This window comes from Hemiscyllium ocellatum, chromosome 24 (assembly GCF_020745735.1).
Source record: "Hemiscyllium ocellatum isolate sHemOce1 chromosome 24, sHemOce1.pat.X.cur, whole genome shotgun sequence".
NCBI lineage: Eukaryota > Metazoa > Chordata > Chondrichthyes > Orectolobiformes > Hemiscylliidae > Hemiscyllium > Hemiscyllium ocellatum.
In genome coordinates this window covers 55503139-55517853 of record NC_083424.1, presented here as the reverse complement: position 1 = coordinate 55517853, position 14715 = coordinate 55503139, and the positions used below count along the sequence as shown (strand labels likewise).

Sequence of the window (14715 nt, the reverse complement as noted above, 5' to 3'; positions counted from 1 at the left end):
TGAATTTTCTATTCCAGTCATTAAAGTCCTAGAGCATGGAAACAGACCCTTCGGCCCAACTCGCCCATGCCCATCCCAACCTAAACCAGTCCCGATTCCTTGTGGGTTGGGGAGATGGTGGTATCAAGGGTGAGGGCGGCTGGTATCACCTGTTTCACAAAACCTTTGACCCCACGCCCTCCACCCCACCAACTGGCAAAGGTTTCAGTTCAAACCCCACCATGGCAGCGGGATCCATGACCCCAGAGAAAGGCAAAATAGTCCAAATAAAGGCCACAGAAATCAGCAAACCACGAGAGAGGAGATTCTCATCATTTCAGGTGATTTATTTGAAGGTGGGAGATGGTGAAGGTGACCATGTCAAGGTAGACATTAACAGGTATCTCCAGCACCAGGTCTCACCAGCCCAGCCCTTCATTTGTAGACTTTCTGCAGGTTTTTTGCAAGCTGCTGCATCCGAGGAGATTTTGGGTCAATAAGTTTGAACAGTTCCTTCTCCTTCATCAGCTTCTCGTGGGCCTCATGGAACAGCCCCTTCCCCACGTCACGCGTGACTCGCTCCCGCCATTCCATGAGCTTCGGGCGACCTTCCAGAGGGTCGAGTCCTGTTCCCACAGGCTGCAGGGAGAAGGGGAAGGTAACAAAACAGGGAGAGAGAGAGAGAGGGGGAGGGAGGGTGAGAGGGAGGGAAGGAGAGAGGGAGAGGGAGAGAGGGAGGGAGAGAGAGAGTGAGCGAGAGATAGGGAGGGTGTGTGTGTGTGTGTGTGAGAGAGAGAGAGAGAGAGGGAAAGAGGGAGAGGGAGCGAGAGTGAGAGAGAGAGAGGGAGGGAGGAAGGGAGATAGAGAGGGAGGTAGAGAAACAGAGGGGGAGGGAGGGTGAGAGAGAGAGAGAGGGAGGGTGAGAGAGAGAGGGAGAAAGGGAGAGGGAGGGAGGATGTATGAGAGAGAGAGAGAGAGGGAGGGAGGGCGAGAGAGAGAGGGAGAGGGAGGAGGGTGAGAGAGTGAGAGAGAGAGGTAGGGAGGGTGAGAGAGAGAGACGGAGGGAGTGAGAGAGATAGAGAGGGTGTGAGGGTGAGAGAGAGAGGGGGCGAGAGAGAGAGAGAGAGAGGGAGGGTGAAAGAGTGAGAATAGAGAGGGAAGGTGTGAGAGTGTGAGATAGAGAGGGAGGGAGGGGGAGAGAAAGGGAGGGAGGGAGGGTGAGAGTGTGAGAGTGAATGAGTGAGAGAGAGAGGGAGGGTGAGAGAATGAGAGAAAGGGAGGAAGGGTGAGAGGGTGAAAGAGAGGGAGGGTGGGAGATAGAGAGAGAGAGGGAGGGAGGGTAAGAGTGAGAGAGAGAGAGAGGGAGGGAGAGTGGGAGAGTCAGAGAGAGAAGGAGGGAGGTAGAGACACATGGAGAGGAAGGGAGGGTGAGAGAGAGAGAAAGGATGTGAGAGAGAGAGAGGAGGTGAGAGAGAGAGAGAGGGAGGGAGATAGAGAGGGAAAGAGAGTGAGAGAGAGAGGGGGTGAGAGAGAGAGGGAGGGAGGGAGAGAGAGAGAGTGAGAGAGAGGGGGTGAGAGAGAGAGGGAGGAAGGGAGATAGAGAGGGAGGGAGGGAGAGAGAGAGAGAGGGATGGAGGGCGAGAGTGTGAGAGTGAGTGAGAGAGAGAGAGAGACAAACAGACAGAGAGAGAGCGTGAGAGAGAGAGAGGGAGATAGAGAAAGAGAGAGAGGGAGGGAAGATGAGAGAGAATGAGTGAGAGAGGCAGGGAGGGTATGAGAGAGAGACAGAGAGAGTGTGGGAGGGAGGGAGAGAGTGAGGGAGGGAGAGAGGGAGGGAGGGTGAGAGAGTAGACAGAGAGAGGAAGGGAGGGTGAGAGAAAGAGAGGGAGGGTGAGAGAGAGAGAAGGGATGTGAGAGAGAGGAGGTGAGAGAGAGAGAGAGAGAGGGGGAGATAGAGAGTGAGAGAGAGGGATGAGAGAGAGAGAGGGAGGGAGGGAGATAGAGATGGAGAGAGGGAGAGAGAGAGGGGGTGAGAGAGAGAGGGAGGGAGGGAGATAGAGAGGGAGGGAGAGAGAGGGGGTGAGAGAGAGAGAGGGAGGGAGATAGAGAGTGAGAGAGAGGGGTGAGAGAGAGAGAGAGGGAGGGAGATAGAGAGGGAGGGAGGGAGATAGAGAGGGAGGGAGAGAGAGAGAGGGATGGAGGATGAGAGTGTGAGAGTGAGTGAGAGAGAGAGAGGGGGGAGATAGAGAAAGAGAGAGAGGGAGGGAAGGTGAGAGAGAGTGAGCGAGAGAGGCAGGGAGGGTATGAGAGAGAGACAAAGAGAGTGTGGGAGGGAGGGAGAGACAGGGAGGGTGAGAGAGTAGACAGAGAGAGAGGGAGGGTGAGAGAGAGAGAGAGAGGGAGAGAGGGAAGGAGGGTGAGTGAGAGACGGTGAGAGAGAGAGAGTGAGACAGAGAGAGAGGGAGAGTGAGAGAGGGGGGATGAGAGAGAGAGGTAGGGAGGTTGAGAAAGAGAGGGTGAGAGAGTGAGAGGGAGGGAGGGTGAGAGTGAGAGAGAGAGAGGAAGGGAGTGAGATAGAGAGGGAGGGAGGGTGAGAGAGAGAGGGTGAGAGCGAGAGAGAGGGAGAATAGAGAGAGAGAGAGGGAGGGAGGATTAGAGAGTGAGAGTGTGAAAGAGAGAGACAGGGAGGGTGAGAGAGTGAGAGAGAGAGGGAGGGAGGGTGAGAGAGAGAGGGGGAGGGAGGGGGAGAGTGAGAGAGAGAGAGGGAGGGAGGATGAGAGAGTGAGAGAGGGTGGGTGAGAGAGTGAGAGAGAGGGAGGGAGGGTGAGAGAGTGAGAGAGGGTGGGTGAGAGAGTGAGAGAGAGGGAGGGAGGGTGAGAGAGAGAGAGAGAAAGAGGGTGGGAGGGAAGGAGATAGAGAGGGATTGAGGGTGAGAGAGAGGGGGTGAGAGAGAGAGAGATGGAGGGGAGGGTGAGAGAGTGAGAATAGAGAGGGAAGGTGTGAGAGAGGGAGGGAGGGAGATTTAGAGGGAGAGAGGGGGGGAGAGATGGAGGGAGATAGAGAGAGAGGGAGGTGGGGTGAGAGAGAGAGAGAGAGAGAGGGTGAGAGAATTAGAGAGAGGGAGGGAGGATGAGAGAGTGGGTGAGAGAGAGGGAGGGCGGGAGATAGAGAGAGAGAGGGAGGGAGGGAGATAGATAGAGTGAGAGTTTGAGAGGGAGGGAGAGTAAGAGGGTGAGATAGAGTGTGAGAGAGAGAGAGAGAGAGAGAGGGAGGATGAGAGAGACAGGGAGGGAGGGAGAGAGGGTGAGATGGAGAGAGAAGGAGAGAGAGGGGGAGGGGGAGAGTGTCAGTGAGAGAAAGAGAGGGAGGGAGGGTGACAGAGTGAGAGAGAGGGAGGGAGGGTGAGATAGAAGGAGGGAGAGTGAGAAAGTGAGAGAGAGAGAGAGGGAGGGTGGGTGAGAGATTGAAAGAGAAGGCGGGAGGGTGACAGAGAGAGAGAGGGAGGGTGAAAGAGAGAGAGGGTGAGTGTGAGAGAGAGGGGGAGGGAGGGAGATAGAGAGGGAGGGAGGGTGTGAGAGAGAGAGAGGGAGGGAGATAGAGTGAGTGAGAGAGAGGGAGGAAGAGTGAGAGAGTGAGATAGAGTGAGAAAGTTAGTGGGAGGGAGGGTGAGAGAGTGAGAGAGAGAGAGAGAGAGGGAGGATTGGAGAGAGGGTGAGATAGACAAAGAAGGAGAGAGAGAGGGAGAGAGAGTGAGATAGAGAGAGAAGGAGGGAGAGAGGGTGAGATCGAGAGTAAGAGAGAGAGAACGAGAGAGAGTGAGAGAGAGTGGGTGAGAGAGTGAGAGAAAGGGTGGGAGGGTGAGAGTGAGTGAGAGAGAGAGAGGGAGGGAGAGTGAGAGAAAGTGAGAGAGAGGGAGGGAGGGAGAATGAGAGAGAGAGGGTGAGAGAGTGAGAGAGAGAGAGGGAGGGAGGGAGTGAGAGAGATAGAGAGGGTGTGAGGGGGAGAGAGAGAGGGAGGGTGAAAGAGTGAGAATAGAGAGGGAAGGTATGAGAGAGAAGGAGGGAGGGAGATCGAGAGGAAGGGAGGGGGAGATAGAGGGAGGGATGGAGGGTGAGAGAGTGAGAGAGAGAGGGAGGGACGGTGAGTGAGAGGGAGGGTGGGAGATAGAGAGAGAGAGGGAGGGTGGATGAGAGTGAGTGAGAGAGAAAGAGAGGGAGGAAGGGTGTGAGAGTGAGAGAGAGAAAGGGAGGGTGAGAGAGTCAGAGAGAGAGGGAGGGAGTTAGAGACAGATGGAGAGGAAGGGAGGGTGAGAGAGAGAGAGGGTGAGAGACAGAGTGAGGGAAGGTGAGAGAGAGAGAGAGGGTGTGGGGGTGGTGAGGGAGATAGAGAGGGAGGGAGGGAGGTGAGAGAGTGAGAGAGAGAGGGGTGAGAGAGAGAGAGAGTGGGAGATAGAGAGGGAGGGAGAGAGAGAGAGCGGGATGGAGGGTGAGAGTGTGAGAGTGAGAGCGTGAGAGAGAGAGAGATAGAGAAAGAGAGAGAGGGAGGGAAGGTGAGAGAGTGAGAGAGAGTGAGAGAGAGAGGGAGGGAGGGTGAGAGAGAGAGAGAGAGAGAGTGTGGGAGGGAGGGAGGGAGAATGAGTGGAAGGGAGGGTGAGAGAGAGAGAGTGTGGGAGGGAGGGAGAGAGAGAGAGGGAGGGAGGGAGATAGAGAGGGAGGGAGGGAGAGAGAGCGGGATGGAGGGTGAGAGTGTGAGAGTGAGAGCGTGAGAGAGAGAGAGATAGAGAAAGAGAGAGAGGGAGGGAAGGTGAGAGAGTGAGAGAGAGAGGGAGGGAGGGTGAGAGAGAGAGAGAGAGTGTGGGAGGGAGGGAGGGAGAATGAGTGGAAGGGAGGGTGAGAGAGAGAGAGTGTGGGAGGGAGGGAGAGAGAGAGAGGGAGGGAGGGAGATAGAGAGAGAGGGAGGGAGGGAGGGTGAGAGAGAGAGGGTGAGAGCGAGAGGGAGGGAGGGAGGGTGAGAGAGAGAGGGTTAGAGAGAGAGGGAGGGTTAGAGAGTGAGAGAGAGAAGGAGGGAGGGAGGTTGAGAGATAGAGAGGGATTGAGGGTGAGAGAGAGGGGTGAGAGAGAGAGAGATGGAGGGAGCGTGAGAGAGTGAGAATTGAGAGGGAAGGCGTGAGAGAAAGGGAGGGAGGGAGATTGAGAGGGATGGAGGGGGAGAGAGACGGAGGGAGATAGAGAGAGAGAGGGAGGTAGGGTGAGAGAGAGAGAGGGAGGGAGGGTGAGAGTGTGAGAGTGAGTGAGAGAGAGAGAGAAAGAGGGAGGGTGAGAGTGAGAGAGGGTGAGTGAGAGAGTGAGAGAGTGGGCGGGAGAGTGTGAGAAAGAGAGGGAGGGAGGGAGATAGAGAGGGAGGGTGAGAGAGAGAGAGGGTGAGAGCGAGAGAGAGGGAGAATAGAGAGAAAGAGAGAGAGAGGGAGGGTTTGAGAGTGAGAGAGAGTGAGAGAGGTTGAGAGAGGGTGAGACAGTGAGAGAGAGTGAGGGAGGGAGGCAGAGTGAGAGAGAGTGTGAGACAGAGAGAGTGAGAGGGAGGGAGAGTGAGAGAGAGAGTGAGAGAGTGAGAGAGAGTGAAAGAGAGTGAGAGAGAGTGAGGGACGGAGGGAGAGAGAGAGTGAGGGAGAGGGAGGGAGGGAGGGTGAGAGAGTGAGAGACAAGGGAGTGAGTGGGTGAGAGTGAGGCCTTGCTGCTGTCTGATTTCTCAGCGACCCACTTTCTCTTTGGTACAGCCGGTTTAATTGGCAGCACTGGCTCCGAAAGTTGGTATTTCCAAATAAACCTGTTGGCCTACACCCTGGTGTTGTGTGATGGTTAACTTTGGTCCCAAGTGACTGTGCTGAAAGACTGAAATAAAGGTGTTGCAGAATCCAGACAGGCCCCAGCTCCAGACACACAGTGTCCACCTGAGCCAGCAGCTGCAGGCTATACAATGTCCCCTCACATTGACATTCCATGGAACGGCCTGAATGCTATCCCCAGGGCAATTGGAAACATCGAGTTGTTCACCAGACGGAGGGGGCACCTCAAACCCTGATTTGGAAAGGGCTCGGTGACCTACACACCCCCAACCCCTCCCCAGGAATGGATACCCAATCGACAATACAAGGGTATACAAGCCCAGTCACTCCAATCTTTCAGCTTAAGATAGTCCCGCCATTCCAGGAATTGACCTCGCGAACATACGCTGCACTGCCTCAATAGCCAGAATGTCTTTCCTCAAATTTGGAGACCAGAACTGCACACAATATTCCAATTGTGGTGTCACCAGGGCCCTGTGCAGCTGCAGAAGAACCTCTTTGCTTCTATACTCAACCCCTCTTGCTATGAAGGCCAGCATGCTATTAGCCTTCACTACCTGCTGTAACTGCATGCTTACCTTCATTGACTAGTGTACAAGAACACCCAGATCTCTTTGTACTGTCCCTTTACCTAACTTGACTCCATTTAGGTAGTAATCTGCCTTCCTGTTCTTGCCACCAAAGTGGATAACCATACATTTATCCACATTAAACTGCATCTGCCGTGCATCTGTCTACTCACCTAACCTGTCCAGGTCACTCTGTATTCTCCTAACATCCTCCTCACATTTCACCCTGCCACCCAACTTTGTATCATCAGCAAATTTGCTAATATAACTTTTAATACCTTCATCTATATCATTAACATATATTGTACGAAGCTGCGGTCCCAGCACAGATCCCTGCGGTACCCCACTGCCATTCCAAAAGGGAGCTGTTTATCACTACTCTTTGTTTCCTGTCAGCCAACCAACTTTCAATCCAAGTCAGTATTTTGCCCCCAATAACATGCACGCTAATTTGGTCACTAAACTCCTATGTGGGACTTTATCAAAGGCGTTCTGAAAGTCCAGGTACACTACATCCACTGGATCTCCCTTGTCCATCTTCAGAGTTACATACTCAAAAACTTCCAGAAGATTAGTCAAGCATGATTTCCCCTTCATAAATCCATGCTGACTCTGACCTATCCTGTTACTGTTATCCAGATGTGTCGTAATTTCATCCTTTATAGTAGACTCCAGCATCTTTCCCACCACTGAGGTCAGACTAACTGGTCTATAATTCCCTGCTTTCTCTCTTCCACCTTTCTTAAAAAGTGGTACAACATTAGCCACCCTCCAATCCGCAGGAACTGATCCTGAATCTATCGAACATTGGAAAATAATCACCAACGCATCCATGATTTCTTGAGCCACCTCCTTCAGTCTCCTGGGATGTAGACCATCAGGCCCCGGGGACTTATCAACCTTCAGACCTAACAGTCTCTCCAACACCAATTCCTGGCAAAATATAAATTCCCTTCAGTTCAGGACCTTTAGCCACTGTTACCTCAGGGAGATTTTAGATTACTTACAGTGTGGAAGTCCAGGTCCCTGGCGCTGTGAGGCAGCAGTGCTAACCACTGTGCCACCGTGCCGCCCTATTGCTTGTGTCTTCCCCAGTGAACACAGATCTGAAGGACCTATTCGACTCTTCTGCCATTTCTTTGTTCCCCGTAATATATTCACTCGTTTCTGTCTTCAAGGGCCCAATATTACTCTGAACCATTTTTTTCCTTTCACAAGGACCACCCTGTCACCGTCTGCCCCCTTCACTTCCACTTTATTTTCCTCACTCCTGGCTTTGTTTGTCATTCTGTCACGTTCTTCCGTCCTGTGGAGAGACCGGGCACTTCACGGTGCCCATACCGACTGGGGCAAGGTGGGGGGAGACAACACTGGGGGCAGCACAGAGGGAGACAGAGACAGAGTGAGGGGAGAGGGAGAGGGAGAGGGGTGAGGGGAAGGGGGAGAGGGAGAGAGAGAAAGTGAGGGGGTGAGGGAGAGCACAAGGGGGAGAGGGAGAGGAAGAAAGTGAGGGTGTGAGGGAGAGAGCGAGGGGGAGAGGGAGAAAGCGAGGGGGAGAGGGAGAGAGAGGGGGAGAGGGAGAAAGCGAGGGGGAGAGGGAGAGAGAGGGGGAGAGAGGGAGAGAGTAAGGGGGAGAGAAGGAGGGGGCGAGGGAGAGAGGGAGGGGGCGAGCTCAGTGCCGTGTGGATGGAAGGTGAGGGGTGGGAGCAGGTTGTTGAGGGTGGAGGACCCCAAACCCCTCGTGGGGAGTATGTATTTGGCTTGGCCTCGTTCTGAGGAAGGGACTGTCAGGTTGACCCTGGAACTTTATTTCCTTGTTTATCGACTCCATCTCTTTGGTTTTGTAGCGAGGTACATTTTCCCCTGAAGGGGCACAGGGAATGGTGAGATTGTAATCCTTTCAGTGTACTCCATATCCCTGTCCCTCAGGCCCCGGGCCTACAAACCTGAATCCTCATTCTAAAGGTGACCAGGACATTCCTTGTGGGTGAGGGGCTGTGTTTATTGGTGATGATGGAATTGTCGGACCGAGAGTGTAAGGGAGTGTGAGAATCGAGAGACAGGAGTGTTCCTCTGGTGCTGTGATATAAAGCAACTTACCAACCAAAAAGAAAGGATCCTGTAAAACAGCGAGTGGATTGTGCAGGGAATGGGAAAAGGCAAGGCCAGTGGGAGGTCCTATTGGAGAGCGGTCAGATACCAGGACCGGGGGGAGGGGGCAAGAGGAGATCTGCGCTTTGGGACTTCCGGGTCAAAGGGGGAGTGAACAATCACTGAGCACCCACATGTCTAACTCTTACTATCAACGGAATATGATTAGATTCCCTACAGTGTGGAAACAGGCCCTTCAGCCCAACTAGTCCACACCGACCCTTTGAACAGTAACCCACCCAGTCCCAGTTCCCACTGATTAATGCACCTAACCATATGAGCAATTTAGCGTGTCCAATTCACCTGACCTGCATTACTTTGGCCTGTGGGAGGAAACCAGAGCACCCAGAGGAAACCCACCCAGACACGGGGAGAATGTGCAAACTCCACACAGACAGATGCCCGAGGCTGGGATCGAACCTGAGACCCTGGTGCTGTGGGGCAGCAGTGCGAACCACTGAGCCAGTGCTGTCGCCCAATAGTAAAGCCAGATGGGCTTTTCCTGACCGTCCAATCACGATCATTGTTAAAGTCTTAATTCCAGGTTTGACTTCAAATTCCACCATCTGCCATAGTGGGATTTGTACCGAGGTCCCCTGAACATCACTTGGGTCTCTGGGTTAACAGGCCAGAGATCATGCCATTATGCAATGGGCGGCACGGTGGCACAGTGGTTAGCACTGCTGCCTCACAGCGCCTGAGACCCGGGTTCAATTCCCGACTCAGGCGACTGACTGTGTGGAGTTTGCACGTTCTCCCAGTGTCAGCGTGGGTTTCTTCCGGGTGCTCCGGTTTCCTCCCACAGTCCAAAGATGTGCGGGTCACGTGAATTGGCCATGCTAAATTGCCCGTAGTGTTAGGTAAGGGGTAAATGTAGGGGTATGGGTGGGTTTCGCTTCGGCGGGTCAGTGTGGACTTGTTGGGCCGAAGGGCCTGTTTCCACACTGTAAGTCTAATCTAAGTCTAATCTAAGTCTAATCTAATCTCCCCACTAGGTTCAATGGCAGCTGAAACCAATGAGGAAGGAGGGGAATGATGTGTGGGATGTGTTTATAATTCCATTTCTTGGAAAACGATCTGCATTTATCCAATCGAATTGATCTATCGGTGGAATCACCTGATCAGTTGGAAGTGTGATCGAACCCAGTCCCACTTCTCTCACCTGCATCAGTTCGACAAGAGCGACCAGGTCAGCCAGGGACACTTCCTGTCCTGTGATGTACGGTCTGTCCTGCAGGAAAGTGTCCTCAAAGATCTGGATGGCTGTTTGCAGATCCTGTATGGCCTCGTCCATTCTGTCCTTGGGCACTATCTGCCCAGTTAAAACTGGCAACAGGCCCTGAGGGCAAACACATGAGGAGAGATTAGATTAGATTACTTAGGTCAAGGTTCACTCACAGGAGGTCAACCACTGCCCTGAGGATCATGGGCAGAGCAGGGGCTGAACTCAAACACTGCAGTTGTGTTCGGGGAAGTTTCAAATTCACTTACATGTTGCCAGGCTCCTTGAGAATGTAAATATTAAACATAACCCTCTATTTGATAAACCGGTATCACAATTTTGAATTACAGAGTTCGATAAGGCTATTGTAAGTTGAAAGTTTCATCCTTTCCCTCAGGACGTGTTCTGTGCGCAGATGCCACTGTGCAAGAAGCCAGTCCTTTTCTATCACCCCAAATTCAAGTTGCCTGTTTGAGCAATTAACTAAATAAAAGACAAGCACTGTCTCCAAAAAATAATCCCCAAACACCATCCCCATGTAATCCCCAATAACCATCCCCATGTAATCCCCAATAAACATCCCACTGTAATCCCCAAGAAACATTGCCCTGTAATCCCCCAAAACCATCTCCCGGTATTCCCCAAAAATTCCCCTGTATTCCCCAATAACCATCCCACTGTAATCCCCAATAAACATCCCTTTGTAATCCCCAAAAACCATCCCCATGTAATCCCAATAACCATCCCCCTGTAATCCCTAATAAACATCCCCCTGTAATCCCCAATAACTATCCCGCTGTAATGCCAATCACCATCCCCCTGTAATCCCCAATAAATATCCCCCTGTAATCCCCAATAACCATGCCGCTGTAATCCCTAATCACCATCCCCCTGTAATCCCCAATAACCACCCCCCAGTCATCCCCAATAAACATCCCTCTGTAATCCCCAATAACCATCCCCCTTAAATCCCCAATAACCATCATCCCCGTAATCCACAATAACCATCCCCCTGTAATCCCCAATAACCATCCCCCTGTAATCCCCAATAAACACCCCCCTGTAATCCCCAAGAACCATCCCCCTGTAATCCCCAATAATCATACCCCTGTTCTCCCCAATAAACACCCCCCTGTAATCCCCAATAACCATGCCGCTGTAATCCCTAATCACCATCCCCCTGTAATCCCCAATAACCACCCCCCAGTCATCCCCAATAAACATCCCTCTGTAATCCCCAGTAACCATCCCCCTTAAATCCCCAATAACCATCACCCCCGTAATCCACAATAACCATCCCCCTGTAATGCCCAATAACCATCCCCCTGTAATCCCCAATAAACACCCCCCTGTAATCCCCAAGAACCATCCCCCTGTAATCCCCAATAATCATACCCCTGTTCTCCCCAATAAACACCCCCCTGTAATCCCCAATAAACACCCCCCATGTAATCCCCAATAAACACCACCTTGTAATCCCCAATAACCATCCCCTTGTAATCCCCAATAAACACCCCCTGTAATCCCCAATAAACACCACACTGTAATCCCCAATAAACATCCCCCTGTAATCCCCAATAACCATCCCCATGTAATCCCCAATAAACACTCCCCACCAACCCCATTAAACATCTCCCTGTAATTCCCAGTAAACACCCTGTGTGTTCCCTATAAGAGATTGGTGATGTTACCCTGAACACATAAACCCTGCATCCCTGAAATCGAATGGTCATGTGCTGCCAGGCCAGATACTCATCCACTCGGGCACGCCTCTGGAGATCAGCCGGGTACCAGTGGTCAGGTGTCTTGTATTTAGATGCCAGGTATTTGAGAATCGCCACACTTCAGGAGAGAATCAGAGAGACAGTCCATTATTGTCACTCCCTGTCCCAGCGTCACACTCTGTCCCAGCGTCACTCCCTGTCCCAGGGACACTATGTTTCAGGGTCACTCTGTCCCAGGGACACTCTATGTCCGGGTCACTCTGTGTCAGGGTCACTCTGTTTCAGGGTCACTCTGTGTAAGGGTCGCTCTGTCTCAGGGTCACTCTCTGCCTCAGGGTTACTCTGTCTCAGGATCACTCTCTGTCTCAGGATCACTCTGTGTCTCAGGCACACTCTGTCTCAGGGTCACTCTGTCTCAGGGTCTCTCTGTCTCAGGGTCACTCTCTGTCTCAGGTTCACTCTGTCTCAGGGTCACTCTATCTCAGGGTCACTCTCTGTCTCGGGACACTCTGTCTCAGGGTCAGAACAGCGTTTGTTTTGAACATAGAAGCATGGCCTCACCTCTCTCCCATGGTGAAGTCTCCATCCTTGAGCGCTGGCACCAGTCTGAGGGGATTCACTTTGCCAAAGTCCTCACTGTACTGCTGACCTGCAGACAACACAAGACCACAGGAAACAGGAGCAGATGGTATCAGGCAATTTCACATGCTCCACGGTGACACCTCATCTATCCATGGGACAGCCTGATTGGGGATTGGGGATTGGGGGGAAGGGAGCGAGAGGGCGAGCGGGAGGGGGAGGGGTAGGAGGGGGAGGGGAGGGGGGAGACTGTGGGGGAGAGATCAGAGAGGTGGTGATGAAGGCGTGACAGAGGGAAAGAAAAGGAGAGGGAGGCAAACTTGAGAGGAATTTTAGGGGGAGAAACAGAGAGTGCTGGAGAAACGCAGCAGGTCTGGGCAATTCCAATAGAACCAGAATAAACATTTTTGGCTCCAGTGCAGCTCCTGTTCAGAACTGAGTTTGAGATTTACAACATCCACAGTCCTTCACCCTGATTAGCAGAGCTGCAGAGTGGCAGGAGAGAGGAATGAAAACCGATTTCCTACAATCTAGTGGAGATGGTGAGGTCAGAGTGAGCTCTCTGTCCTACCTGTGAACAGATCGACCTGCTTAAACTCAAACACAATGTTATTCTTCTTGGCGAAAATGTAGACAGCTCGGCAGGGCTGTGAGTGCAAATCCAAGTATAGCTCCAGGCCCATGCTGCTCCTTCCAGACTTTGCAGAATAACAAGACTGGAGGAATCAGCAGCTCAGTCTTTGTCTGATCTCAAACCAATCCCTCCCCCAGTTCCCACAAACACACAGCAGAGAGGAAGAGACCAAAGGTTAAGTGGGACTGTGTGTGTGTGTGTGTGTGTTGGGGGGTGGAGGGGAGCTAGGTGCAATGTCTCATAGTTCACTCAGGAGTTCAACTTGCTTTCTATTTGCTGACTGTGTAAAGATGAAGTTCGACAGACAGTCCAACATCCTGTCACCTGCTCAGACTGCCGACCATTGGCCCCTGTTGGCAGGTAGTTACTGAACCCGTTTGGTTTAGAATGGAATTGTTGTTGTGGTTCTGTTCGCCGAGCTGGAAGTTTTTGTTGCAAACGTTTCGTCCCCTGGCTAGGAGACATCATCAGTGCTCTGGAGCCTCCTGCGAAGCGCTTCTTTGATGTTTCTTCCGGTATTTATAGTGGTCTGTCCTTGCCGCTTCCGGGTGTCAGTTTCAGCTGTCCGCTGTAGTGGTTGGTATATTGGGTCCGCATATGTATGCGGATTGTTAGCTGTCTTCCTGTTTGTCTTATATAGTGTTTTGTGCAGTCCTTGCATGGTATTTTCTAAACTACATTAGTTTTGCTCATGTTGGGTATCGGGTCCTTTGTTCTAGTAAGTTGTTGTCTGAGCGTGGCTGTTGGTTTGTGTGCCGTTATGAGTCCTAAGGGTCGCAGTAGTCTGGCTGTCAGTTCTGAAACGCTCTTGATGTTTGGTAGTGTGGCTAGTCCTTTTGGTTGTGGCATGTCCTCGTTCCGTGGTCTATCTCTTAGGCATCTGTTGATAAAGTTGCACGGGTATCCGTTTTTGGCGAATACCTTGTATAGGTGTTCCTCTTCCTCTTTTCGCAGTTCTGGTGCACTGCAGTGTGTTGTGGCTCTTTTGAATAGTGTCCTGACAGCCAGACTACTGCGACCCTTAGGACTCATAACGGCACACAAACCAACAGCCACGCTCAGACAACAACTAACTAGAACAAAGGACCCGATACCCAACATGAGCAAAACTAATGTAGTTTAGAAAATACCATGCAAGGACTGCACAAAACACTATATAAGACAAACAGAAAGACAGCTAACAATCCGCATACATGAACATCAACTAGCCACAAAACGACACGACCAGCTATCCCTAGTAGCCACACACTCAGACAACAAGCAACATGAATTCGACTGGGAAAACACTACTATCATAGGGCAAGCCAGACAGAGAACAGCCAGGGAATTCCTAGAGGCATGGCATTCATCCACAAACTGCATCAACAAACACATCGACCTGGACCCAATATACCAACCACTACAGCGGACAGCTGAAACTGACACCCGGAAGCGGCAAGGACAGACCACTATAAATACCGGAAGAAACATCAAAGAAGCGCTTCGCAGGAGGCTCCAGAGCACTGATGATGTCTCCTAGCCAGGGGACGAAACTTCCAGCTCGGCGAACAGAACCACTACAACAAGCACCCGAGCTACAAATCTTCGCACAAACCTTGAATGGAATTGTATCGGGGTCTGAGCCAACACAGACTATATTGGAAGGGCAACCCAGGGCAGGACTTATACACATAATGGTAAGGTCCTAGGGAGTGTTGCTGAACAAAGAGACCTTGGAGTGCAGGTTCATAGCTCCTTGAAAGTGGAGTCATAGGTAGGTAGGATAGTGAAGGCGGCTTTGGTATGCTTTCCTTTATTGGTCAGAGTATTGAGTACAGGACTTGGGAGTCATGTTGCGGCTGTACAGGACACTGGTTAGGCCACTGTTGGAATAGGTCTGGTCTCCCACTATAAAAAAGATGCTGTTAAGCTTAAAATGGGTTCAAACAAAGATTTATAAGGACGTTGCCAGGGTTGGAGAGTTTGAGCTATAGGGAGAGGCTGAAGAGGCTGGGGGCTATTTTCCCTGGAGCATC

The 14715-nt window shown here is 51.9% G+C and overlaps 1 protein-coding gene across 1 annotated transcript; it reads right to left on the bottom strand.

Moving 5' to 3' along the window:
- Window positions 1-401: 401 nt before the first annotated feature.
- Window positions 402-12846, bottom strand: LOC132827417 (glutathione S-transferase theta-3-like). The gene is made up of 5 exons (XM_060844088.1): window positions 12638-12846; window positions 12049-12136; window positions 11455-11605; window positions 9704-9880; window positions 402-618 (listed from the first exon to the last, which is right to left on the bottom strand). The coding sequence occupies exons 1-5, from the start codon at window positions 12747-12749 to the stop codon at window positions 415-417; spliced, it is 732 nt and encodes a 243-aa protein (XP_060700071.1). The 5' UTR covers window positions 12750-12846; the 3' UTR covers window positions 402-414.
- Window positions 12847-14715: the final 1869 nt, after the last annotated feature.